General features: G+C 42.1%; 1 protein-coding gene across 10 annotated transcripts in view; it reads right to left on the bottom strand.

Annotated features, from left to right (window-relative positions):
* The window catches only part of TENM4 (teneurin transmembrane protein 4), a 603,540-nt gene that overhangs the window by 114,742 nt on the left and 461,441 nt on the right, over positions 1 to 27,357 (bottom strand). For all 10 annotated transcript variants that reach the window (XM_030042633.2, XM_030042636.1, XM_030042637.2 and 7 more), the window contains 2 exons: positions 17,619 to 17,804; positions 3,558 to 3,704 (listed from right to left, as the gene is read on the bottom strand). In XM_030042633.2, coding sequence (XP_029898493.1) covers positions 3,558 to 3,704; positions 17,619 to 17,804 — 333 coding nt within the window. The remainder of the gene's footprint in view (positions 1 to 3,557; positions 3,705 to 17,618; positions 17,805 to 27,357) is intronic.

Raw genomic sequence — 27,357 nt, 5'->3', positions numbered from 1 at the left:
TATTCTTCAAGCACATGACAAAGCACTCAGTGTGGGGTGAGACAGGACTACTCTCAGGTAGTGTTTGCAGCCATGAATTAGAGAGGTTATTTTCTGCCTAAGAGAGGCAAGAACCACTTTTCTCAGCTTGTTTTAAGGAAACACCTCCTGTTTGTTGTAATACAGGTGGCCTCTTAGGTCATATGTGCAAAATCCTAGCCTTTTACCCAGATTGTTAAAGCTCTGTCACCGCGCTGTTTTCCCTTGACTGATACTGGATGATCGCCTGCTCTCAGTTACTTGCTACAACTCCTTTCAAGTTGATGGGCTTTCTGTTTAAAAGTGTAAATAAAGTGGACCTGGGTGTGAAACCTAAGTGCTAGCTTTGACAAATGACACTCCTGTGTGGAGAGGGGACTGCTCTCCGAGACACCCTTTTTCTAACCTGAACAGGCATTACATTTCACTGAGTCTCTCTCTGAGTGACTTCTGCTTAGCTTGTTATTGTTTATCTGAACAGCCTCCAGATTTAAGAGGCAAACACACCCTGTAATTTGGTACCCATCTCCCTCAGGGTATGATTAGGCTGGGATCTGATGGAAAAGATTCTGACTTCAGCTCCATTATCCTGAGGAATTTCCGGCTGCAGGGATCTTGATTAGCAGACACTCGATACCACAGCACGGGAACCAGCTTCCGATGAGCTTAGGCAGGGTGAACCCCCCCCCAGTTGCGTGAATGGCCCCACCGTGGTGTCTCAGCTTCGAGAGATGCTGCTCTGAGCAGAAAGTGACTCAAAGGGCAGCGGTCACCAACCAAAAGTAGGCACCTATGAGGTGATATCTGAAATAGCTTACAGAGATGATGCTCTAACTCTATTTCTCTCTGCTGATGGTACCCACGTTGCCTAACTAACTGAATGTTTGATTTCTAAAGCTTCACGAAAGGACTACCATCGCCATTGCCTACATTCATGTGCATATGAAGACAAATGCAGCGATAGCCCTGAAATCCTTTATGGTGAACCAAACTAAACTACCTTTCTCCAGCCCTGAGCATGCATCACTCCAGAGACCATGATAGGATCCCAAAAGAGGTAGAAGCCATAGTGCTTATACACATACTACATGCTCTTTCAAGAGGTATAATGTTTGTGGTGACAAAGTGGCTGCATCAAATATGGGCTCAATTCTGCTTCTAAACACAGGTGCCTAGTGTCATTTGAGTTGCCTTTGGGTATCTGAGAAATCCAAAGGTGGCTGTCACATATGAAACATATATATGCACTTTACTGGAGATCCAAGCTATTGTGAAGGGGAAGCCAGAAGCAAGCTGGGGTACTCTAGGATGTCTCAGATGGTGCTGGACAAAAGGCAACAGACATTAAGTTGGAACATGGAAAATTATGGTTAGATATTAGGAGAAGAACATTTAATATCAGGATGGTCATATACTGGAGCAGGTTGCCCAGAGACCTGGAATCTCCATCCTTGGAGGTGTTCAAGAGTTGACTGGACACAGCCTTGAGCAACCTGATGTAATTAGAACTGCTTTGAGCAGGGGGTTGAACTAGACAACTGCTGGAAGTCTCTTCCAACCTAAATTATTCTACGGATGTTCTACAAATGTCTCCATCTGTCTTGCTATAGAAATCAGCATAAAAACTAGGAAACATGTCCAGAATCAGCCTTTCTTCACAAGTCCATGTAACTATATTTGAATCCCTGTGCTAAACAAGGAACTTGGGCTTCAAAGCAGAAGTGCCTCACCACTGCTGATGCCCCTACATCTCGGGGGTTGAAATTCTAGATTTGAGCCCACAAATAGAAATGATATATAAAAATGTATAAAAATCAAGTCAAGAAGGTAAACATATTCCACTGTTCCACTTTCCAGCTGAGGAGAGTTCTTAGCAGTAATGTAGCAAAATCAAAGGAATAGCATAGTGTATGACATGGATTATCTGTAAACTGTAATACACAGCATGTACATGTATTTTTTTTTTTAGTGTACCATGAGTAAAGTCAACATTCATTTGTGGGCTCTGACACATGCATAATCTGTCACAAGGCAATATGTTACAGCCTATCAGTTGCTCTGCTCTAGCTGTGTACACCACTGCTCCACACAAGTTCACCAAATGCAAGTTAGCAGCTGATGTGCACTAACTTGTAAACATGTCGATGCCAATTGTCTCTCCCGTCTACATCTGCTGTCCTGCAGGCTAGCAAGGCGACAAACGGCTTGTTTCAAGGTGAGGGTAACCCAGTTACAAGGTTAGCACCTTGAACCAGGAGATATGAGGAGATGGTGTTCCACCAACCTGCTCAGAGTCTGGTCATGCTCTTTTTGATGTTATACAGATGTAGTCTACATTGTATGTTAGGCTGGATTACTCCTTCTTCCCTCTCTCTCTTTCTAAAAACTTCACAGGGTTTTTGTTAGTTATTTTTTTCCATGGAAACTGGGATTATCCTTGGCTCTATTTACCACATTTTTACACATCTGATGTGATGAACTTTACTGCTGCCCTGTGTCAGCTGTAAATACGAAAGATGAGTACAGCGATATTCAGTTTCATGTGAGGCAAAAAGCAACCTTGATTTTATAGTGTGTACTCTTTGTATGGAGCTCCAATTTTTCCCATCTTTTCTAAAGGGATAATTTGGTCCATTTGCAATGCCAGATGTGCAGAAGTATTTTAAATATTCAATCAGAATCCCAGTTGCTGTGAAGCAGATAATCACAGTCTTGGCTTGGCTATTTTTATTTTTTTTTTTAACTGTACTGTTCTTGTGTATAGGACAAAACAGAGGCTTGCAAAATGCAGTCTCCACTTCACAGTCTGGGTCCTGGCCCAGACTTGTGGTTTACAAAGCCTTTTGCTGAGTGACAACAAAACAAATTATGCAGTCTCCCTGATGCCTTAAATTTAATATCTCATCTCCTGCCCTCTAATTCAAACCTTCACACTGCACCGGGGTTTCCTTTGTAATGAGATAACTCTGAATATTAAGTTTGCATTACGCAGAGCTATTATTCACATGCCTGACATCATTACATATGGAACTGTAATCAATAAAACATGGCTTGAGAGGGACTGGATGGCTTGTGGGCATGGGGCTCAGTCACCGAAGCCTCTAAGTTTCTGCAGAACATCCATCCCAAGTCAGCAGTGACCTACCAGAGAGCCTCGATGAAAACCTCAGGCAGTGAGGCCAAAGTTCGAACAGTCAGGGGCGTTTGCTGCCTGAGGTGGTCCCATCGTGTCACTGCTGAGCGACCCGGCTGGGGTGGAATGATTGGAGTGCATAGCCTCTGCCTGCTCCCTGGTATATGGACTTGATTTGAGGATAAACAAACCTCCCTCTTCAGGCCTGGCACCCCAAGTCCAAATCCATTTCATTTGAATTCAAATCCACTCTGGCTGAGTCAGCCTGGCAGGCTTCACTATCTGTTCTCCACCAGCTGTCAAAACCCAATCATCTGCCCTGCAGAATCAAGCCCAGCTGACTGTTCGCTGTGCAAGGCTTATAGGCTCTGCAAAGCCTGACATATCACATGTGCTCGTGTCCTACCTCCGTCGTTGTCTTTCCCATCGCCGCATGCCGTCTCCATGGAAGTATCGCAGCCCGCTCCTCTCCAGCCCAGCTGGCAGACGCAGTGCCAGCCGTTCATGTCCAGAGTGCATCTGCCGTTGCCGTTACACAAGCCAGGGCATCCCTCTGCAAGGCAAACAGCCACACATTCAAATGCACTGGAAAGACAAAGCAACGCAGCCTGGAAAAGGGCTAATTAAACAGCTTTTTCCCTTTGCCTTTGGTTTATTTCTCCACTCCCACTTGGTGTCTTCCCACCTGGAGTGAACTGCCCCAGTTCGGTATCAGGATGGTGGTGACCACTTAATGGGCTGCTGTCTCCCAGGAGGTCCTCACAGCACAGCCTCACTAACTGGATCGAGGGAATGGTGGGCTTTGGGGAGGCAATGAGATTTTCCTGCTTCATTGGTTGTAAAACTCACCCTGCCCTCCGAGTATCTCAAAGCCTTTGCTTTGTAAGACCAAGATTTGGGGTTACCTAAATTGCGTGTGGGGTTAAAGTACCTAACACCCAGCGGGATAAAGCAGCTGGCTTTCAGCAATACTGAGACCTCAGTCTGGTAAGCAGTCAAAGCTGGCTGGAAAGAGAAGGCGCTTCCTATGTTAGAAAATATTTGGAGAACACCCAATTTCTCTACTGTAGTCATTTTGGGTGGAATTTATCTCATTGGATTACAATTCATCTATAATGGAGATACCTTCAACTCTGTAGTCAGCAGAGGAAAAGACTGTCCCATGGCATAAATCCCCTCATGTGTGTTAGACGCTCATACTGATGATACAGAGAGCCCAGCACAGAGGCAGGCATTTCTTTTACAGGTGATAAAACTTAGGGGGAGATGAATACCAAGCTCCCAGTCTGCTCACTAGGGTTTGATTTTCTCATCTGATGACGTCCTGCTGAGATTTCCATCCTTTTTGTCCTCCCCCCCAAGAAAATAGTAGAGTAATTTCCACAGTAAGCAGCAGTGTGAGGGAGGCTGCTTAGGTTATACAGTTCTGGGGGCTTTTTACCTGCAGAGCTCAAAAATCTTTACCAAGAAGCTGTCAGAAATGTAAGACACATTTTACAGCTTAGGAAACTGAAGTACAAGGGACTGAAGTTACTGTCAAGGTCACTCAGCAGGACTGATTATACCAGCAACACAACTCAGCCTTCCTAAGCCCTGTTTTAAGGCCCTCTCTATTTATAAGTGTGTTGTGCAATCCTGCCACATATTTTGAGTTTCTTCAGGCCCTCAGCTTTGCAAGACAGGTTTGTTTGTGAAACTGTGCAAACAACACCGACTTATCTTGTCCTAAAGGGTTACAATATGATGGCAAAGGGTACTGAAAGGTATGTGTCATTGCAACGTCTAGTTGACCGCGTGATGCACGAGGGTCTGCTCAAGAAGTGCTGAGACAGCATGTAGAGCACACCACGTCATCGTGAGTCTGGGGAAATGTAGTTCAGAAATGCCTTTTAACTAAAGAATTGTTTCATGGTGAACTTAACATCTTTTCTAGGATTGTTTTTCTAACAAGTGACAGATTTACAGGGACCAAATGGAAAAAGGAACAAAAGTGGTAAGGAATAGCCCTTTAAAAGGATCTTAAATAAATTTTTCACTTACAAACATATTTGTTGTATTTCAGTCTTTTCAAATGTATATTCAGTGGGGGGATGTAATGTGTCTGTGTATGTGTGAGCATGCTTGTGTGTGTGTGTATTTTGGTATTTATACACTGTATTAGTATTTATATACTACAGAAGGGCTATTTATAGGCAAGACTACTTGAAATTCTCCATTTTAATATCCTGCCTTCAGTTACTTACAACAGTGCCAAACTTTTAACCATTTAATCTGATTTTTTTTCCATGCTAGAGCTACTTTATGTGTTTGTTCCCTTTACTTCCTTTCAGTACAAGCTGAAAGCATTCAGCTGTTTTGGAGAATAAGAGAGGAAGAAGTGTATTAGTTGTTAAAATAACCTGCTAAAATTACTTAGCTAGGTAGGTACTCCCACTTTGGAGTAGATAAATTCAGTTTGGATGGGACCATCCTGACGGTACAGATAGGACTTTTTCCCTCTCTTTATAAATCTGCCTAAATTGTCTAGATGAAAAACCTCTGAAGAAATCTCACTTTCTGTGTATTCTGCATGGGTCCATTAGATCTTGGCTGGTGCATCATCACTGAGCACACCTCATGTTTTTACTGCTTGGACTTTTTATAACCCATCCCAAGAAGTTCTTTTCTCTCCTGGAGTTGCAAAGGCTGAGCAGGAAACTCCTTGCAAAGGTGCTGTGGTGTTGACCTGGACAGGAGTGGAGTGAGAACCAAAAAGAGTTGGGTGATGAGAAGTTGAAGACACCGTTGTAGAAGGATGAGAGAAGAAGGGTTGGATACTGCTAGATTTTTAACCCAAGAAGTAGTGTTTAATTCCTGGAGCAGACTCTTATTTTCTGCAATGGGAAGAAGATAGGTTTTAGAAGTTTTTGCTGGGAGCTAAAGACAAAAAGTCTCCTGGGTTTGGTTCCAAGCCATGTAGGAACAGATCCAAATCCCAGAAACAGTTTAAGTTAGGACTATGAAGTTTCACATGATGAAAATTCAGAGGGAAAAGAGGGATTCCATTTTATTGTTTTTGTTTCAATTATATTTTGCATTTCCTAATCTTTGGAACAAAGAACTCGAAAGCAAAGATCTGACTATGAGACAGAAAAGATACTGTAGTGATTGATCACTTGCTCTGAGACTGACAAAAGCAAATGATCTTCAGATGTCTCATGTGAGGAGTGTCCAGCAAGTATAAGGAAAATCTAATATGACTGTAAAAATTAGGAGCTCATATGGAACTGCATGTGCTCTACTCTCCCAGGCTTAGGAAAGGGGGAATTTGGAGTGGCAGAAAATAGCTGATACAATTTGAATGAGGCACCTTCTGCATCTGAGGAAATGAGAACAGCTTGCTTTGTCTACTCTAGCACAGCAAAGGCTGAAAAGACCATGATTGTTTTCCACAAATTCATGAAACAGATAAACAGTGAGAAGGGAAAACAGCTATTTAAGCTAAAGAGAATAATGCTGGCATAAGAACAAATAGAAAGAAAAAACCAAGCATGAATAAATTCTGGCTGGAAATTAGACAGACAAAAAAAATAATTTTCCAGGATCAAAGGAATAAAGTTGTGGAGTATCCTCCCAGTAGGAGTATTAAGGAGAAGATGCCTCACTATATGTATCCATAAACCTTGGTAAATTTATATAAAGTTTTACACAATGTGGTTGCCCTTGACAGCAGAAGACTGGACTCTAACTGAGGAGACCCTTGTCAGTCCTATGTCCTTGCGTTTTTTGTGCGATTCATTGTCTATATGAAATGTGTTTGAGAGTATTTGAATGGACTTTCAGGATTTCCTCTGAATCTTCTTAATCTGGACCCAGAGAAACTAAGTCAAGCATCTCGGAAAGCAGACAGAGGAAAAGCATCAGTCAAGAGAGGAGAGACAGCAGAGGGAGAGTATCTCATGAGATTATGCTGTCCCAAAGTATCTATTCCTCTTCTTGACTATTAAGGGAATCCAGGGTGACTAGATGAGATATAAGCATCTATGCTGTAGATAACTAAAGTCAGCTAACTCCCACCTGTAATTTCATACTCCACTGTCTTGGCATCTTTCAAGTCTAGAAAATAAGTTTACCCCTTCCCACCAAGGAAAGAGTCATCTCTGGTTCCTAGTGAGATAAATCTCTTCCAAGGAGTCAGCGAGAACTGTTTCCTAATGAGATAAACTCTTCTTCACAGATTCATGAACATAAAAGTTTTCAGATCTTAACCATCACATTACAAGGTACAGCAAAGTATCAGTGCTGTGAGGATTAAATTGTACCTCTGCCGTGCCACGGGTTTGGTAGGAGAGCAGACAGTCTTCAGAAGTCGTGAAAAAGGAAACCATTAATAGAAAACAACACAAACAGCAGCTGTCAGAGGACTCGTACCTTCATAAACTTAGAAGATAACACGGATGTGCAGGCCAATATATCTAGGAGAATTGACCTATAAGTACTACCATTTCTAAACTGGTTCACTGCATAAAGACTTGACCATCACTAACACTACAGAGATAGGAACATACAGGATTCCTCATTCCAAAAATGGTGCACTTCAAAGCACTTGACGAAAAGATGATACAAATAAACTTTATCCTCTCCTTTCCCCCATGCTGGGGAATAAAGCAAAAGATCACCTTGTCTCCAGAGTGCTTCTGAATATCAACACAGCGGGATGGCTTAATCCTCACAGATTTACACCACCATAACCTTGTAGCTCTGATTTCTCATAGCTAGAGCCACTAATGGTCCATTATTCCTGTTTGTGTTTGTTAACTGTATTTGGGTGACTAAGAGAATTAAGTATATGAATAGGGCTTTTTGAGGTGGTGGTGGGAAACCCTTTATGTGAGTTTCGAACTGAAGCACATGAAAGCGCTGCTGAAAGATGATGATACTGTGGGACATTCACAAAGATGTCAGGTCTGCCATGCAAGAGACAGTACAGACCAGGGAAGCAATATAAAATGTGGACTAATTTTGAACTAGACAAGAAAAAGAGTATCAGAGTCAAAGGAGACTGTCACCAGAGTAAGAAATTATCCTGCCATTTTAAGATTGTTGGTAAAATAATCTGCTCTTAATGATCTGTACAGTTAAGGCCTTCTCTAATTAGTCCAATTATAAACAATGTTCAATGGGATTTTTCTTCAAGCCAAGCCTCATTGCCACTTGAAATTGGACTTAAAAGATCAGGCTATTATCTGTCCTCCATTGTCAGTAGGAAAGCACTGATGGATGTTCTAGCAAGTGCCAACAGACAGTGGCTGAGCTCTGAGATGAGTAGGACACGGCTGGATGCAACATGTGAAGATGCAAACACCTGGAGCCTGAGAGAACAACAAACAGTAAGTGACCTGCAGAAGTTCTGCAGGACTGAAGGGGAGGAGCAAAGCAGGAGCTGATCCCTACAAATTATGAGAAACCTGGTAAAGTGTCCTGGAAACTACTCAACTCTTAAACTACCACCATGATATTTTGTGATGGTGGGAATCCAGAAACCCTTAATCAGATGCATCCTGTAAAACGAAGATTAAAACGTTACTTGCTAGAGCTCCTAGTGCTTATAACTGTACAAATGAGGGAATTGGCTGTGGTCAGACCTTGGGTTCTCACTGCTTCTCAGACTTAAGAGCAGCCCAAAGAAGTCACCTTGCAGTCATCTCTGAATTCAAATGTTGTTCAGCATCTTTACATTTCAGACTAGCTGTTTATACGCCCCACTACAGTGTTAATGTGGTTATTTTTTAAGAGCGAGAATTGATAACCAACAATAGAAATTAATTATGTTGATGTACTATCAGCTCCAATGGTATTCTGGATGGAGATGCTCTCTCTGAAATCTGCACCTCTTTAATAGTAGGCACCTCTTTTCATTTTAAGCATTACTAGTGTTAATTAGGCCTTAGTTTAGAAGATTCCACTCCAATTCTAGTTAGAGCTTCCTGGTTTAATCATGCTGATGTTTTATATTGAAACTTGCCCTCCAATTTAGAAACAATTCTACATCTTCTCTGACTTACTGGTTTATTGTAAAGCTGTAGGAAAGATTCAGCAATAAATCAGGCTCACCCTTGACAACACAGGATTACTGGGAAGGGATTTCAACCAGAAAGATGTTAATAATTAAGAAAGCCAAAAGGGCATGAGTAATTTAGTTTTGAAAAATGCACACCATGTAGTTAGCCAAGTAAAAAACATGTACTTTTAACGTTTCAGCTATTGCTAATCTTTGCAAAAGAGGCCATGCATGGTAAGAGACAATCTTTTATTCTTAGTAAGTTGCTTAGCCTGTTACCCACTGAAATACTCACTAAATATAATGTGTCTTTATTCTTGGGCATGAAGGTGAGTCAAAAGGCTATCCAGAGGAAGAATGACAGTTACAGAAGACTTAGTAAAAAAACCTGGGCCACTGAATGCGCAAATCAGTACTAAAGGTCCCTGGACCCTGGCCCTGCAGGCTGATTTCTTGTCTTTTCTATCCCCTTGGTGCTTATCTGCTACCTTTTGATCCAGCCTTCTCCAATACCTGTTGAGATGAAAATGAGGAGTCCTGGCATTTTGAAATGCAAAACACTGAGATGTGGAACATTAACAGGAGGTTCTGATCGCACTCCCTAGTGATGGCCTGTGCCTTCCTCTAAGGATGCCACCACTACTACTTCATAAGGGCACAACAAGTGACCCTCTTTCCTTCATCTAAGAAGGACAATATATTTTTTTCTCCTAATTTAAGTAAAGTCAAGTACGTTTTACTGATGCTAAGCAACGAGAGAAAACTAACTACCACTGAACAATCCACTGATCTATAAACAGGGGTCCAAGGACAGCTACCAGTTGCTGCATTACACTGAAGATGACAGTCTCCTTATTTAAACTGTGGACATTTCCTTATCGTTACTATTTGTTTTTCTGTTCAAAGTTTTTCCCTATTTGTGATTGTACCTGAACGTGCCTTTAAGCCTCAACAGAAACAAGAGAGAAACATTAGATTGTAAATTCATCCAGAGAAGTGAAGTCAGTAGGGCAACTGTGTTTCTTGTCACACCACAAGAGCCCTGTATGGCAGAGACTTCATTTTAACTGTTCACCGGACAAATATTTTGGCATATCTGTCCTTCTTCATCAGCCTCTAACAGCTGCTATTTCTGATTGCTCACAACCTGAAAAGGAGGGTAATGCTATGGAAGAAACTGATTTGTTCAACCTGATTTTTTGGTTTGTTTAACCAGCAAACATATGATGCTGTGTGGTGTCAGCACCGTGTTGCTGTTCGTGTCAAATCAGCCATGTAGAAAGAAATTTGTGTCCAATTCAATCATATTTATTGTCAGATTGTTGTATTTAACTAGATGTGTGCTATTTCAGTATTTTTAGAAAGCTAAGTGCATTGTAGAACTGTCTATTTCTATTTAAAAGTCCTAAATTAATTTAGCTCATTGCTCTAATTAATAAAAAACTGAGATTTTTTTAAGGTAGCAGATTACCTCTATTCTGTAACAGTTCAATTCCTTTTCTTCTTCACTGAAGAAAGATCTGGGTCCTAGACTTGCTTTACATTTACAAATAGGAACGTAGGGTTGGATTTTGTTGTAGTGTACATTAATGCAATGTCATTAATTTCAATAGATTTTGCAGATTTATACAACCAGAGGCTTTGTGGTCATAACATTTTTGTATCAAGAAAAAAAAAAATCATTACTCAAAGTTCCCATGTAAGACTTTGCAGGCATGGATCAGAAACATGAAGACTCCACACAGAAAGTGCACTCACCTGCTTGTTACAAAACGGATCATAGACATTTAATTAAAACACATCACTGTACAGGGCTCCTGGTGTATTCACAGACACTTTTGTTTCCTCCTGACTTGCCTTACCTGGGTCGGAGGGGTGAGGATGAGAGATGATTTGGAGGGGAGGGCAGGGACAAGGGGATGGGTAGGAACACTGATACGATGTTAACACAGGGTCACAGCACTTACGGAGGTATTTCCTACCTAAATGACTGGAAAGTTCACCCTTCCAGACATTAGGGAGCACTTTGGTGACAATGGGGAAGAGATGCAACCTCAACACAGCATGTTCACGGTGCATTTTTTTAAAAGAAACACAAAGACAATAGGAAAAATAGGAAGGAAGAGCATACCTTTCACTACCTTATCCAGATAGTGAGCTTGGGAGATAAAAGACAGGACATTTAAGGTAGGATTGAATAAGTGCATTGCGGCTTACTATGAGACTGTGCAGGTGCTAGAAAGGCAAAGGAGAGTTTGCTGTGATATGAAAAGAAAAACCTTGATTATGAGGAGAGAAAAAAGGAAGAAGGGTGGAGCACAGCCCTCCTCAGTCAAAGAGCTCAAGAAGGCTGTGTTTAGGCATCCAGTCATCTTTGCTCATTAAGATCAGGAAGAGAAACAGGAAAGTTTTATATATATATTTATATGGTTTTATATATATATAGGTATATATATCCATAAATATATATATATGGCAGAATATTGTAATGCTCTGCTCATTTGCAACAGTCTACCTCTGTTTTACTGACTGCTTTTCTTTTCATCAGGAAAAACAGAGTCATTTGAAAGTGCTCCACCTCACCTCGTTGTCTGATATTTTTCTGCACAGAGGCACAGTTCTGTGACCTTACCAGACTGGGAGAGGCTTTTCCCTAGATCTTCTTAATGGTAATACATTGCATTTATACAGCATCCTCCAGCCCCAGATCAAATTACTTTACAAATATTAAATTAATCTCACGGCAGCTCTACCGGATAGGTAAGTATTAATATACTCATTCCAAGGAGGGCTAGAGAAAAAAAAAAGTAAGTTATAGGTGTAGTGGGAGCAGTCATGTGCCCAATTCCCATGGAACATTAATTTGGAAAACCACCTTCTAATTGATTTTCTGGGGTCAAACAGAAAGTTGGTGGCAAAGACACGAGCAGAAGCCAGGAGTCCTGCCTTGGAGAGGCTTTGTGCATGCCAGCAGGCGGCACTCTCTGTCCTAACAGCAGCTGGTCTTTATTAATAAATAAGAGGCTCTGAGTCTTGCATTTCTCTTTTCCATTACCTGCTTAAACATTATTTCCCTTGTTCTCTTGTCCACTCCCTGCAATCTCTCTCTCAGTTGTGTCCCGGTACCCTTTTGAAGAGGTTTTTGTTTCGGGTTCATTCATGCAGACCGCCCACCTGGGAGGTCACAGCCCTTGCAGGAATTATTTTTCCATCCTGTGAAGCTAATGGAACCATTGAAGCACTATTGTAAGTAAGCAGAGAGGGCTGGGAGGATCAGAGCTAACCTAGTGTGGGGCAGTTATGAGGCTTGGGAATGAGATTAACTAATCACCCCGGTGTAGTGGTAGCGATGCAGGAAGCACGGCCTCACCATCCGTTAGGACGGTGGCTGAAGCCTGGGAATGCGTCTCTTGGATTTTGACATCCAGAGCAGCCCAGCCTGTGAAGTCGAGCAGCAGTCATTGTGCAGATGATGGCACTGGAGGCGGTTGCCAATGCCAACCATATGTCAGTTATGTGTCAATTTTATCTCATAATTTGAAAAATAATGGGGGCCTTCAATGGGAATATTCCATGATAGCATGACTCTTTCCTCTCTAAAACTGTATGGTCTCATTCCCATGTTATATTTCTGGCATTAAAATATCATATTATCTACAGATAATCCTGTGGAAACCCTGCGGGCATGTGGGACATGCTGAGGAACTGTGTAGGGACTCAGAAGAAAAGCTACTTTTCTAAGGTGTCCTCTGCACCCAAAGGCACCGCACTCGGCTCCATGTCACCACCCCCCTCCTGGAAGCCACTGTCCCTTCTGATCTGCTACAGAGGGAGCTGAAAGTCCTCTTGTCTCACCAGCCTGAGCTAACCTGAGCATTTCTCTTGGCTTATAGAGAGGGAAAAGAGAAGTGAGAGGTGCTGGGGGCAGGTCCTCGGGCAGGACTTCTTCCCCAGCACACTCTCCCTCTTCATTTTCTAAATACCCTTTTTCCTTTTATCTTCCCTGTGGGGTGAAGTGGACAGAGCCTCAGTGAAATCACTGGAGTAAAACTGAGATCACACGAATTTGAAGGAGCGGAGAAAGTAGCTGTTCATTGCTGAATCAGTGACAGCACAAGTTTATGCCACAGGGGCAGGGAAAAAGACTGTCTTTGAAGTTCAGCTGTGCTTCATATTTACTGTCCAATATACTGCCAAACTATTTAAGGCCAGATTACCTTCAGCTTGATGCAAAATCATGTCGGAACAAAGCAGCAAGCATGTCTTTTCCACTGACTGCTGTAACCATAGCCTTCTTTTGCCCAAAGGTCCCCATCCCAACCAGGCAGGGTGGGTACCAGAGGGTCAAACACAGCTCAGCCTCTGCTGCGGGTCCGCCTGAGCGCTGCAGAGAGCTGACTGTCATCTGCTCTGTTGGGCTGAAGGCAGCAAGAACCTTCACCAGACACTGGTGGGCTTGTTTTATGTTGGGCTGCGCGTGGACTGAGCTGCTTTATGGATTTAAATGGCACAAGTGTTAGAAAGCTGGGGAAAAGAGACCAGGATCCACCTGTAACGTGCCTTGTCTGGATTCCAGCTGCTCCAGCAGAAACTGAGAGGCACTGATTACAAACCCGGCTATTCAGAACATGTGTGGTTATTTATGCAAGAAGGCTGATGAAAGGCAAACTTAAAGGGCCAGATTTCTAAAAAATCAGTTTTGTTAAGTAAAACAAAACCCAACCCGATGGCGCCATAAGCAGAACCCCGTGTGGGACGGGCTGTCTGCCTGTCTGTCTAGGCACTTCTTATTGCATACATCAGCAGCGCATGCCAGGACCAGATTTTCAAAAGGAGTTAAGCATGTAGCTTTTGTGAAGATCAATGGGAATTAGGCACTGAGGTGCTTTGAAAATCCTGCTAGGTAGGCTGTTGTGTGTTTGGAGAGCTAACTGCTGGTCCCTCAGCACTCTAGAGACCCTGTAGTATTCAAGTGCAGCAACGGAGCTTAAAGTGATGGCTTTGGTCTTGTGTCCAGGCTGTTCAAGGATGATGAACATCCCAACTCCACCACACAGGGAAGCCCTCTCTGCCATTGTTTTTCTAAATAACCTTAATATGAATCAAAGAATTAGGGCTTAGTGCTAGTAAAATATCATACAGAGAGATTCACGTATCAGATACAATCTCAGTGCAAGTCCCATGTAGGCAGAGCGAAGTCTCCCTTTGCATCTCTGAGGCGGGATGCACAGCACCTGGGGCACTATCCAGGCCTATCATCAACTGCATCAAATTTGAGGCCAGGCTGTTACGGCCCTGGGAAATTTCTGGAGTTGTTTATTAAACCCAGGAAATTTTCTGTGGTGCTACCTGTGAATCAATCCCATACAGCAGCCTACCACAGGGCTGAGTTGTAATTTGGCCTTTCAGAGCCCACAGTAAGAAGGTTTATTTCACCTTTAAACTCAACGCTCCTAAAACCCACCATGCTCCCTGGATGTGGTTTGGGCCAGAATAGAAGAGCGTTAAATTCTTGCAATGTTTCTAACTGGAGGCAAATTTGGAATATGCTGGAGAGCCCGTCATAGGAATCTTGCATTGTGGCTGTTGTCATGGTTTTGGTTTTTTTTTTTTTTTTTCCTTTAAGAAATCAGCGTAATTCGATTGAACCATTCTGCTGGGTTTCAGGATTCCTGCAGTTATATAATCAACTTTCTGTTCTACTCTTTTGCCTGGATGCTTTAAGTTTGCTGAATTAGGATGATGAATGCAAGCTTCTGCATCAATTTCCTGGTTGGGAATTAACTGGGGTTCCTCTAATGAAATCTCTGAATGTGAGCAATCAAGCTAGTATATTTGGTAACACGACTCTTTGTATGAGCAAACAAAATTAATCCACTAGGATCAGAGGTCCCTTGAACACCGTAAGAAAGAGCCTCCTATGACCTACAAAACAAAAGGATTTCTTACTCTCAGACATGCTCAACAGGAAATGGAAGAAGTGTCCTTTACTTGTATCATCCATTTCTACCATGTTACCTGCACACATGGCAATATTGTTAAAGCATCACTTCAGCAATGGGGTTTTATGCTTGTCAGTGCTAAAGCAAACCGGGCCATGACACAGACATATAAGGAATTACTGTCAACAGAACAAGTTGCCATGCAGGGAAATTACACAAGGACAAGGGGAATGCTTTCCACATACTTAATGTAATTCCAAGTCAATGTCCTTTCATCTGTGCCAATATAACTAGCTTATTACTCCTTCTAAAGCTATTCAATTTTCTTGGATATTTATGACTTTGCCAAATCTCCTTTACATTCTACACATTTATCAATGAAATAGTCTGTAGGAAATACTGTTTACAGCTTTAGAGGCATGAGACTATGTACAAATTTGTTGCTAGATCACCATGCAAGAAGATGAGGGGGGGAAATGAAAAGAAACAGCCCTCTAAGTATTAAAGAACAGTTCCTAAACCAAGGCAGCACTGCAATAGGAAGGTAGCACCACCCAAAATGACAGTGTGCACCAGTCAAATCTCGATGCCGACTGCATTGCGGTGCCGGCCTTTCCCGTGATAACACAGGATCTTTATACTTAGAGTGAGGAATACTACAAATAATGGGGTAAATTTAATTACCATGAAAGATAAAACCTTGTTGTTCAAAAACAGTCTGGGCATATCAGCTGCGTGGAGAAATATATACTGAACTAGTGGCATTTCGGTTTTGCAGTAGAACTAATAAAATGGCACTGAGGGTATGAATCAGGCTTTTTCTGTGCATAAATGACTTTCATATAAAATTGTCCCCTGGATTTGGGACCTTTTGCTGAACTTTTTTTTTTTTTTTAAAACCCTTTCATGAATGTGTGTTGCTTTCCAATCAAAGTGCTCGAACACAAGGCTATAAAATAATATTATAGAAACACAGGATTCCAATTAACACAGGACTCCTCTCTTTTCATTTTAAATTCATTTAAGAGAGGGGGGTTTTAATCCCTTCCTCATGAAAAGAAATGAAAGCTGCTAGGGACATAGAAAAGAAAGCAGAATGTGATGTCTAATGAGACAGAGGAAGTTTTAAGAGCTAGATATTTTTCATTAGGGGATGCATGTGGAGACCATAATGTGGTAGGGTGACATTAGCATAAATAAATGATAAGTAGAATCGAACCACATATATGGTTTGTACCATTACCCTAATGCTGGAATTAAAATAGTGTGATCAGGCTTCATTTCCTGTCTGTCTTTGTGTGTGCAAACTTACTTGGTGTTCAAGAAAAGAAAGTGATGTCTACATATAACTAAGTTGATAATCCACACGGATAACTATGCTGACATTTGCCCAGGTATTGCTAGTGGTTAATTTTGATGTAGTGTGATTTATAGGTATCATGGCATAATGAAAGCAACACAGGGGTAAATTTTCTTGTCTTTAAAAGAAGATGATTAATCCAAAATGACTGGAGGAGAATTCTCACTCCGGAACAACTCTTCTAAAGTCAGCTGATTTTTTTCAGGTCTGCACAAGCATTATTGAGAGCAGAACTGGATTCACTAATTTAGTTTTCCATTAATGTATAATAAATGGTATCTGGGGAGTTTTAATGCTACTGATTTTATAGCATGACTACAGAATGGGGACTAAAGTGGTTGAATGCATGACAGTCAGAAAAAAGGAGGAAGGGAAGATGCATCAAGGAGTTAAGTGAGATGAAGGAGGAAGGTAAAGCCAAGCCAGTTCATTAATGATGCTGTAAATTGTTTAACATGAGAACTGCAACTCTTTGCATGATTTTGGAATATTGGCGGCACCTTATTAATAATAATAATAATAGACGTGACACTGAGAGCTCAAGATAAGTGCCAGGTGCATGAGGAATACAGAACCAAAGAGAGAGGGAAATGAAATGTTAGAAAGGTAGCAGAGCAGACAAAGGATAAGCAAGACAGAGTTAAATACCAGCCAGAAGTCATCTGGCAGCAGTTTCCTCTTTTATACTGGCAGGCAAAGTGGCAGTGCAAATAATGGAGCAAATAAAAGGAAAGAAAACTTTGAATCAGATGCATGTTTCTGAAAATACTGTCACCATAGTAGAGCGAAGTCTTGGAGGCCACAGAAAGACCTTTCGAGAGAGGCAAAGTGGGATGTTTTTAAAAGCATCTAGCTGACATTTGACAGCTTGCCTCTGTGAGATCAAACACCACATAGGTGTACTTCATGTCTGATAATAAAAAATATATATAGCTATGTCATCAACAAATGAAAGGACATTTTGTCTTGTTCCCACATGAAAATGTATGATGTCAGAACTTGAAATCCAAGAACAAAGGTGCTCATGCTACACTAAGTCACACATATTCAATTAAGCATGCGCCTTTTCTCCTCCCTGATCATCAATTATTCTTTTAAAAGTAGTCGGTTTTTCTTTCTCCCTACCAATAGTGCAGTGCTCTCCGTTCCAGCCCGGGCTGCATTCACACTTGCCATCCCGGCATGTCCCGTGCTCATTGCAGCGTGGGTGACACGCTCGCTGATCACAGGCTGTGCCCATCCATCCCTCCTCGCAGCGGCAGGTGCCTCCGACACAAATGCCGTGTCCTCCGCAGTCCGCTGCACAAATCTCTGTGGGAGAGGAGAGAAGAGAGAGGAGGGGATATGGGTGGAGAGAAGGGAGAGGGGGAAAATCCAGAGTGTTATTGTTAAGAAAAGCAGCCACACTTCGCTACCTCCCCTTACGGGGCAATGAAAGGAATTCCTGGACCTCATAACACTAATCCTTCCTGACAATAAGAATCTAATAAGTATATTACAAAAAAGAGATGGACATGGATTGCAGAGGTCTGCTGTGATTGATCCTCCTATTTACTTTCTAATTTTCTTGCACTCCTCAAGCTTTTGTGATCACCAAATCCAAAGGGAAAGGCTCTTCCAATAAGCAGAACAAAAGTCACATTTAATTAAAATCTGGTTAAGTGTGGAAACAATGTGCTGATAAACTACTGATGCTAAAGTTAAGTGCTGGCAAAGCCTGTTTATGGCTTGTTAAGCCACGGTTCTGGGAATGGGATTCATTAAAACCCTTCTTCTCTCTTTAAAATTAATATAGAATATTTCTATTTCTACTGAGTCTATACATCTGTTGTCTCTCTGTTCTCCCACCACCCCATTAAAAATCCCCTCTCAGGCATTCAGAGGTACTACCATGCTCTTTTTGTGAGCTACATGCACTGGAGTTGATAGGATGGTGCTTGTTCCCAGGTCTTATTGGAGTTAACAGAAGCATGGAGTCACAGCTGGATATTTAGGTACTTACCTCCAAAAAAGAGAAGAGCTAAAAGACACTGGCTTTTCAGGGGTGCTGGCCTTTCCACCCTCTGTGAGCCCCAGTGGGCATGATGACACAGATAGATACATGTAATATTTTTGCCCAGCACCAGGCTTTTGGCTAAAACCTGGCATGCCCTTGGCATAGATTTGGGAGACTTCATGTTTTCATCTGCGCTGTGTTTGTCTGGAAACACTGAGACTTCATGGAGAGCAGGTACCCACAAGTCCGGTGTTAAAGTGCCTGTTACTACCATTACTATACAGGACTGATTTCAAGGAAAAAAATAAAACCAAACACTAATGTGATCTTATACGGCAGATGAAATGAAATGAATCTATTTCTTCTTCTCCAGGCTCATCAGCTGACTGCTCACTTTTGATCTCTCATAAACCACGATTGCACTCTCCTCAATCGGAGGAGAGGCAATTCAGACTATATTTCAGACTATCAGGTCTTCCCTCTTCTCTCTGACTTCTACTTGGTGCTTCTAAATTGGATTGAAATTTCCCAAATGTTTTGGACTCAAGCTTTCTGCTTGACTGAGCCATTTTATAGATTTTACAGGGTAAGGACACAGTTCCCTTTGGGGAGAGTGGAGAGGAGATGTGAACGGAAGAAATGCTGAGCAGGGTTGGGCTGGAAGCCCAGAAAGGAGTACCAGGGTACTCTGCAGAGCACCTTTCCTCTCTTTTCCCCCAGCTACGTACCCCCAGAATGAATATCTCAGATACCAGCCCATCTCCAGTGCTTCTCTTTGTCCCTCTGAGCATATTAAGTGCAGGATTCAGGCCTTGAGGCTTGTGGTGGAGGGGCGACTGGGATTATACAAGACATTTACTCTGGGTCACTGGCTGCACATAAAATATTCAAAACTACTCAGCCTGCATTAACATCACACCTGACTGAAATTCAGCCTTACTTAAGTTGCCTTTAGTCTTTGGCTAATTAATACTGCCAGTAACAGGAAGCGTGGGCTGTTTGGGGACGTTTGACACGCTCCTGATATGGCGCTGGAACATCCATTTCAACTTCAGGAGGAAAGTTTTGCGCTGTAGGAGAGAGCTGCAAGTTCTTTAGCCCCTTATGCTGAAATGCACTCTTGTCTCCGAGGATCACAGAGAGTTCTTTAGACAGTGGTAACTATGATAGTAATAATAGTAATGCTTTGCATGTCTAGAAAACACCTTATTTTCCAAATGCAACATGAACACAGTATCTAGCTTCTGCTTACTATACAGCTCAGGGTGGTGCAACAGTTTCCAGTTGAACTCCTTTTGCTGCAGAGCCTTGGAAGTCTCCAAACCCTCTCAAACATTTAGTCCTATATATTTAAATCTCTAATGAAAGAACTTTGGAGTTCAAATGTGCTTAAGACACTCAGACACTTCTCTGTCCCATTTAGAGTCAAATGTGCAAAAGTATTTGGGCACCTTGGGTGCTTAAACCAAGGATGTGCACATACCACTTGCTGCCGAAATGTAACAGAATCTAATGTAAGCTTTACTGGAAGTCAGTAGAAATGACACTATCAAACACTTAAGATATGGCTGAGGAAGGACTCTTGAGTTGCTGTCAGAAGTTTTTACTTTGCATCTGGCATTGAGACACAGATTTTCACAGCTCCTAGATGCGAGGGAGGTAATATCATACTACAGTGCCCGTTATGAACATAAGGGATGGGCAATTATCGACTTGCTAAAGGGCTGGAGCCTAGCCGTGTGTGTTTTCTACCCCTTTCTCCAACTGCCAGACAGCACTGCAATGGAGCGTGGGCCCATCAGGATGGCATATGAACACAGAGGACCTGCAAGTTAGCTAATGTAGCAATAAAGCTGCACTAAAAAAAAAATAAAATTGGCTCCCCTTGACTGACCTGATGAACAAAGTCTGGGGGATGATAAAGGTAACAGCAGATAAAAAAAAAAAATCTAGATTATGGTACTAAAATCTCAGCAAGCTGAGAAGAAACGCCTTGAGAAAGAAAGTGCAAAGTCTGAGACTGCTGGTATTTAAGCCCAAACTAGAAAAGTATTGTTGTAGCCTCTGGCGCTTCCCAGCAATCTTTCGCCATAGGGCTACTCTAGCGTTGGACTGAAACCACTCCTCTGGTTACTGGTTTATATTCTTTATTCATACATGTTGAACTTTGCACCCCAGAATACGAAATAACATATAATTTTTCTTGCTCCCAATTTACCAAGCAATCCAGAAAATACCAGCTCAGTTACTTCACATCTTCATTATGTCCCATTCCCTAGCTTTGACCTTCAGGGTCCCGTCTCTAAAATGGGGATACCGCTGGTATCCTCCAGGCCAGCAATGTGCACTGCAAGTAACCTCCTCTGCTGCTGACTGTGAAGCTCTGAAATTCCGAAAGGACAACAAACTCCAGTGATGGACAGGAAAATTGGCATCTTGGAGGACTCAGCCCTTTGTGACTCCAAAGTCCATGTGAATATCTTAAAGACATTACTATTATTTACTTAACATTTTATCTTTGGCTTGAGAATGTTAATGAGTCTGAGTACTCATTGGTTATTTTGTACAGTATTATTAACTCATACTGGTTATTTTTTGATGTTGTTATTTCTGTTTTCACAGATCATAGAGTCACAGAATCATAGGATAGTTCGGGTTGGAAAGGACCTTTAAAGGTCATCTAGTCAAACCCCCCTGCCATGAGCAGGGACATCTTCAACGAGATCAGGTTGCTCAGAGCCCCGTCCAACCTGACCTTGAATGTTTCCAGAGATGGGGCATCGACCACCTCTCTGGGCAACCTGGGACAGGGTTTCACCACCCTCAGCATAAAACATTTCTTCCTTACATCTAGACTGAATCTCCCCTCTTTCAGTTTAAAACCATTACCCCTTGTCCTATTACTACATGCCCTTGTAAAAAGTCTCTCTCTGTCTTTCTTATAAGCCCCCTTTCAGTATCGAAAGACCACAAGGTGCCCCCAGGACCTTCTCTTCTCCAGGCTGAACAACCCCAACTCTCTTTCAGCCTTTCCTCATAGGAGAGGTGTTCCAGCCCTCTGATCATCTTCGTGGCCCCCCTCTGGACCCGCTCCAGCAGGTCCCTGTCTCTCCTGTGCTGAGGACCCCAGAGCTGGACGCAGAACTGCAGGTGGGGTCTCACCAGAGCGGAGCAGAGGGGCAGAATCCCCTCCCTCGACCTGCTGCCCACACGGATGGTGATGCAGCCCAGGACATGGTTGGCTTTCTGGGCTGCGAGAGCACGTTGCCGGGTCATGCCCAGCTTTTCATCCACCAGTTCATCCAAGCCCTTCTCCGCAGGGCTGCTCTCCATCCCTTCATCCCCCAGGCTGTATGGATACTGGGGGTTGCCCCAACCCCAGTGCAGGACCTTGCACATAAAGTAAACAAGGCATAAAGAAGTAAAGCAATGGGTCTACAGGCATATGTGAACTCTGTGACAGGCACAGGACCTCCTAGATGTCCTGATACCCAGTTTTGTGTCCTGTCAGAAGACAGGGAAATGCAGCTCTTAGTAGGTCAGATATCTAAACGTTGGTGGTGGAGGAAAAAAAAGCGGAGACAAAAGGAAGCTATTTGGAGTGATAGTCAGAAGTCTTCTTGGTCTTATTTAATGGTGTGAAACTCGGATAACGCAGTGACATTCAAAAATGGTGAAGAGAGGGAAAAAAAGCACTTTCTGAAAGGCAGAATCTCCGTGGAGTCATTCCTATGAAAAGGGATGGAAACCCACTGGGACATTTACATCTCGACTGAAATATTTCTCACACAACATGCTGCCAAGGAACAGTTTTGCATACATGGCCAAGGGACACACGCTGCATGATCTAAACCAAACAGATCTTAGGCTAACCCAGAATTGGAACACTGGGAACATTTTGGGTTTCATCTCCCACCCAGCTGAGACCCCAGCCATACCACCACCCACGCACGCAAGAGAGTGCAGTCTCCAGGTCATGAATGTATAATACATATATAATGGATATATAAGGTGGTTTGGATTCCCAGGCCCCAAGAGCTGTAATAAAGACCCTCAGCTGTGAAAAACACTTGAGAAGCAAACTGCTTACGACAGTCTCCCTAAAATGTAGTTTAATTATTTCTGACAGGGAACCAGGAGCCAGGAACTCTCAAATCTAAATCTTCCATTTAGCTGCCAGTTTAAAGATAGATGGGAACGATACAATTTAAATAGCCTTACAACACACATCCTGCTGTACGCCCTGGCCCTTTATAACACGGCACTCTTAAACGCTCACAGGTTTCTAATGGGTGATTAAATAGTCAGAGTAGCTTTTACTTTTCTGGTGGCACTCAAAGAAATTATCAAAATGGATTTCAGATTAAGTTTCCATTTAAATACAGGTCTTTTCTGGCAGCTCAAGATGACTAAGGCTGATTTACAGAAAAGGGCAGGTGAATCGTTTCTTCGTCATTCAGTCCCAGGGATAGAATTTGCCACCTCTGTTCTTATTACAAGCTGCATTTTTTTGGTACATTTCCCAATTCTGTTGTTAAAATTAGAGGACATGATTAGCTACCATCTGAGCTGCGTGAGCAAATGAGAAGGAAAGCTTTTAATTCTCCTATTACAGTATTCACAGACTGGCCAGCTGCACTATATTGCTCCTGCCTATTTAAGCTTAGTTAGAACACTATGCTTGCGCATAAAAGACCTGCCTGTTAAATATTTTCACACCAGCTGTTCCCAAAAGGTGACTAAATATTTCCTTTCATCTTTAATCTCTTCCACTGCTTGTATGAACAGCTTAGCCATTCCTTATCCTTTCCTAGAGGTGCATTGTGTTTTACTTCATCTTGCCATGCAGCTCTCAAAGCTGCCTGTAGTTCCTTGAAGGAAGGAGATCTGAGCAAATCTGGTGCCCAGTTCTAAGAGAAAATATGAGGCTTTACTGTCCTCAAAAGGTACAATCAGCCCATGCACCTTTGTGGGAAATACTTGGACTTTGAGTAATACCCTGTATTTTGCTCCTTGACACTTGCACTTACCAGAGGGCACTGATGGATGTTAATTGATGCATGGATGCAGGGTTTTATCTAAGGAATCAAGTTCATTTCTACTCTACCATCTGGGTTTTTCCCAGGATTGGTGTCTTCCATTGCCTGGATTTCACCATACCTTAAGTCAGACTCTTACCTGAAGAACTAAATTGAGCCTAGTTGCCCTCTGTGGGTCAAGGAGTAAAGACAGGTAGCTCCAGAGGATGATTCACCTGAAATCTCTTTCATGGAGAACTTCTGGAGCAGACTGTGCTCAAGGCACTGTTGAGTTTTGGGTAGTTCACCCAGGGGTCTCAGGTGCATCATAAACATTATTCTTAGAAAAGGATAATGCCATTCCAACAGGGTTCTGGTTATTTTTCATGCAAATAATCAAAAAAGAAATTACTCATCTTCAGTTTCGGGACCTGCTCTATTCCATCACTGCTCACCCCCACTGGGAACCAGTGCTAGCCACGGAACCAGGGAACTGCCTGCTGGCTAGTTTTTAGACAAATGTTTTTTTTTTTTCTCATTATCCTCTCATGACTTGGGGAGATATTTCCCTCTGGTCTGTAAAGGCTGCCTCAGAATTCATCAAGGATTTCTTACAAATCCTAATCTACCTTGAAACCTACCCAAAATCTTGACAGTGGCTGCTGATGTGCCTTAACTTCTCCATTTTGCATTGACGAAAATTGTATTGTAATTTTATTCTATCTCCATCAGCATGTCTCTGTCTGTTGTTCACTTAATGCTTAAGAATCTCAGCTGAGGCCAAGATTATCCTTCTTGTTCTGCATTTGCACTGTGCCAGGTGTAATGAGGTCACAGTCCATTAACAGCGCTTCAGAAGTAAGAATACTATAGCAATTACTCGTACAAATAAAAACCTTGTACCTGATTCTTTCTTTTTTTGCATAACCTGCGAAAAACTGACCCAAATCTGTCCCCTTAAGAATAAAAAGTCTGCTATGTTGCCTTTGATATTTCAGAAGGAAAGTGGGAAAAGAAACCTATCAAACACTAGCCACCAGTGTAATGCTTTGTTCATGGCCCTTCTTAATTGATATAACAGACACGGTAGCTTCTAACACAGGAAGTGGCATAATCCAGAATTTCATATTATTTTCACATTACATTAAAGAATTGGGTTGGGAAAGGGATAATGATGTCAATTTGTGCTTCATTTATGGCAAATCCATTTTTACATGTTTACCCCTATCCCCCCAAAATCCTAAAATTGGCTTGACAACAGTTTAAAGCTTTCCAGCTTAGAGAAGAGCAATGCAGATGAAATTTTTTCTTTAGCATTCATGTGATGCAAAATCAGAGATTTAGCTGCTTCTGACCTGCCTGCTAAATCCTTTAATAAATATGGATTTAGTGCTAAAATATAAGATCAGGTGAAATTGCTCAGAGCTTCCTGAAAACTGGGGCAGTTCCACTGACCTTCACAATATTAATAGAAAATTTAATAATTAAAAATCTGTCTTAACTGGGATTTTCCTGTTTCAAGTTGGCTCATCTGAGGCAATTTCCAGCCCCAGACAGATTTTTCGTGAAAAGAAGCACAGGAGAGAGGCACTGCACAGAGCTAAAAGGCTTAGTTTAGTGAGGAGCTAAGCCTTGTTTTCACAACCTGCATTTGCTTTAGAAGGCAAGCTATGGGGAATATCTGGGAAAAGCATCTAATATAAAGATCTGGGTGGAAAAAACAGAAGGTTCATGATCGGCATGATTTAGATAGCAGTGAAGTGCTAAATACGTTCTTCATAATGAAATGCATTTTGCAGTGTTATGAAACTCTCATTTATGTGGTTTGATAACTCTGTAGTGACATATGAACTCCTCTGCTGGAACTGAAGAAGACATAAAGCTCATTAGCTTTTAAAACCATCCTTTTTACAAATGTTATAAGGAAAGTTTCAAACTATGGAGCAAGAGAAAACCTGAAAGGAGAGGTCTGAGTCTTCTGTCCTTGCCAGTAACAAATCTGTAGCATGAAATCCTCTGAAAACCATCCCGTTCCAGTAGCGACTGGGGGGCGGTTGTGCAACTTGTGTCAATGTCACTAATTGAAGGTCATGTGATTTTGCCTTCAGAGATCACGTCCTAAAAGCAAGGTCTGCAAAATTTAATGTCTTTATACAAACAATCTGTTTACCTATTTTTAAAACATACATCAATTATGTAAATATTACTAATGTAGAGATAATAATTATTATTTATGTCAATAAATATAAAACCTGTTTGCTTTTATGAGTGTAATTAAACTTCTGGTACTGAGACAACTGTCCACTCCACTCGATCTCAACGCATTTTACATAGCTCAGCAAACTGAATATATCTGGAAGGTAACAGTTATTTCTTTTCTTTCCATGGATGAGGAAATCAAGATTAAAAGATGCTCTCCAGAGACTGAAAATGAATCCATCAGCTTTGCTCTCATCCCTCATCAGGAAGAACACTGACCTTCAGCGATGGATTTGAAACGTGACTCAGGACACCTGAGTTTTCACCTGCTGAACCTGAAGCCCTGAGGAGCGTGCTGGAGTGCCTGCACTGGGGAATACACATCCAGCATTATAGCGTGACCCTAACCAGGACACCCGAGTCTGCCTAAATGCTGATTCTTGCCAGGCTCTGCAGAAGGAGGATTGAGTACAGGTCTTCAATACGTGTGCAGAAGGGATAACTCTGCACTTGCAGAAAAGACTGGGTGTGCACAAAGGAGGCATAAACCATGTGCTTGACAGAAGAGGAGAGAGTTTTTACTCAAAGCGGTTGAGCTGGCTTAGCTGTCTATCTTTATGAGAAGGGTTGGTGGAAATCCCTAATAAAAGAAAGGACCCATCTCTGGCCCTCAGCTAGACACACAAGATTAACCCCACTTCAGCCCTTTCCCCCATTTTCCTCTTGGTATTTAGTTCTTTGCTTGCATAAGCAGCTTTGTGTTTAACTGAAAGGCTTCTGCAAATCCTCTTCTAGGTCTCATCTCTCTCTGGAGATTCAAATCAGGACTCTAGGCAGCTCTGAGCTGCCTAACTTGAAGAGTCCGCACAATAGCTGCTCACCTGGTGGTGAGCAGATCCAGGAGATCTGTCCCATAACTGCCCTGGAACCCACCTTCCATCTCTAAAATGAGTAATGAATGAGTTTGGTATGGTAATACACTTCAACTGATGTATGTCCGTCCTTCGAGACGGAGCCTCTTACTCTGTATACATACAGCACCTAGCACAATGGGACTCTTGAGAGTTCTTGCTAGAAATAGTAAGAGTAAGAACAGGAGCAGTCATTAGCAATCCCCATGCTAGTGGATCACAGCTCTTACTCAATCTGTGCAGCTGCACAATGTACAGTGCTACAGTTGGGATGTCTGTTAAAAAAAATCTCACTTCTAAGTGCTATTTCAGCTTGCTTCATATTTGCATAAAGGTTTTCCATCTCCTGTCTGAAAAGTTATAACTCTGTGAGATGAAATTCCATTAAACTGGTCTGCTGCCTTTTATCAGCCTCTAGTTTCTACAATATTTATACCCTATTTTCATCCTTGCCTTAAATGCCAGGGACTGACCATCACATTGTGTCTAAAGCTTCTCCTCTAAAGCTGTGATTTACTTTTGTACTCGTGTCAATCTTCCCTTTATTTATTATTCTGAACTTTATTTTAAACTGTCTCTTGCTGTTGAATAGCAGGACATGAAATGCCAGGTATTGATGGACTTCAGTCTTGGAGCTGAGATTTGTTGAATAAAAATAAATAACCCAAAGTGCAGGATTATGTTTTTCTCTTTGATGCTTAATTGGATCTCTATGCTTCCTGGGATGTGAGTTAAAGCTT

This window comes from Aquila chrysaetos, chromosome 19 (genome assembly GCF_900496995.4).
Source record: "Aquila chrysaetos chrysaetos chromosome 19, bAquChr1.4, whole genome shotgun sequence".
Lineage (NCBI taxonomy): Eukaryota > Metazoa > Chordata > Aves > Accipitriformes > Accipitridae > Aquila > Aquila chrysaetos.
Note: the sequence above shows the minus strand (reverse complement) of the source record. Positions and strands in the feature narration are given on the sequence as shown.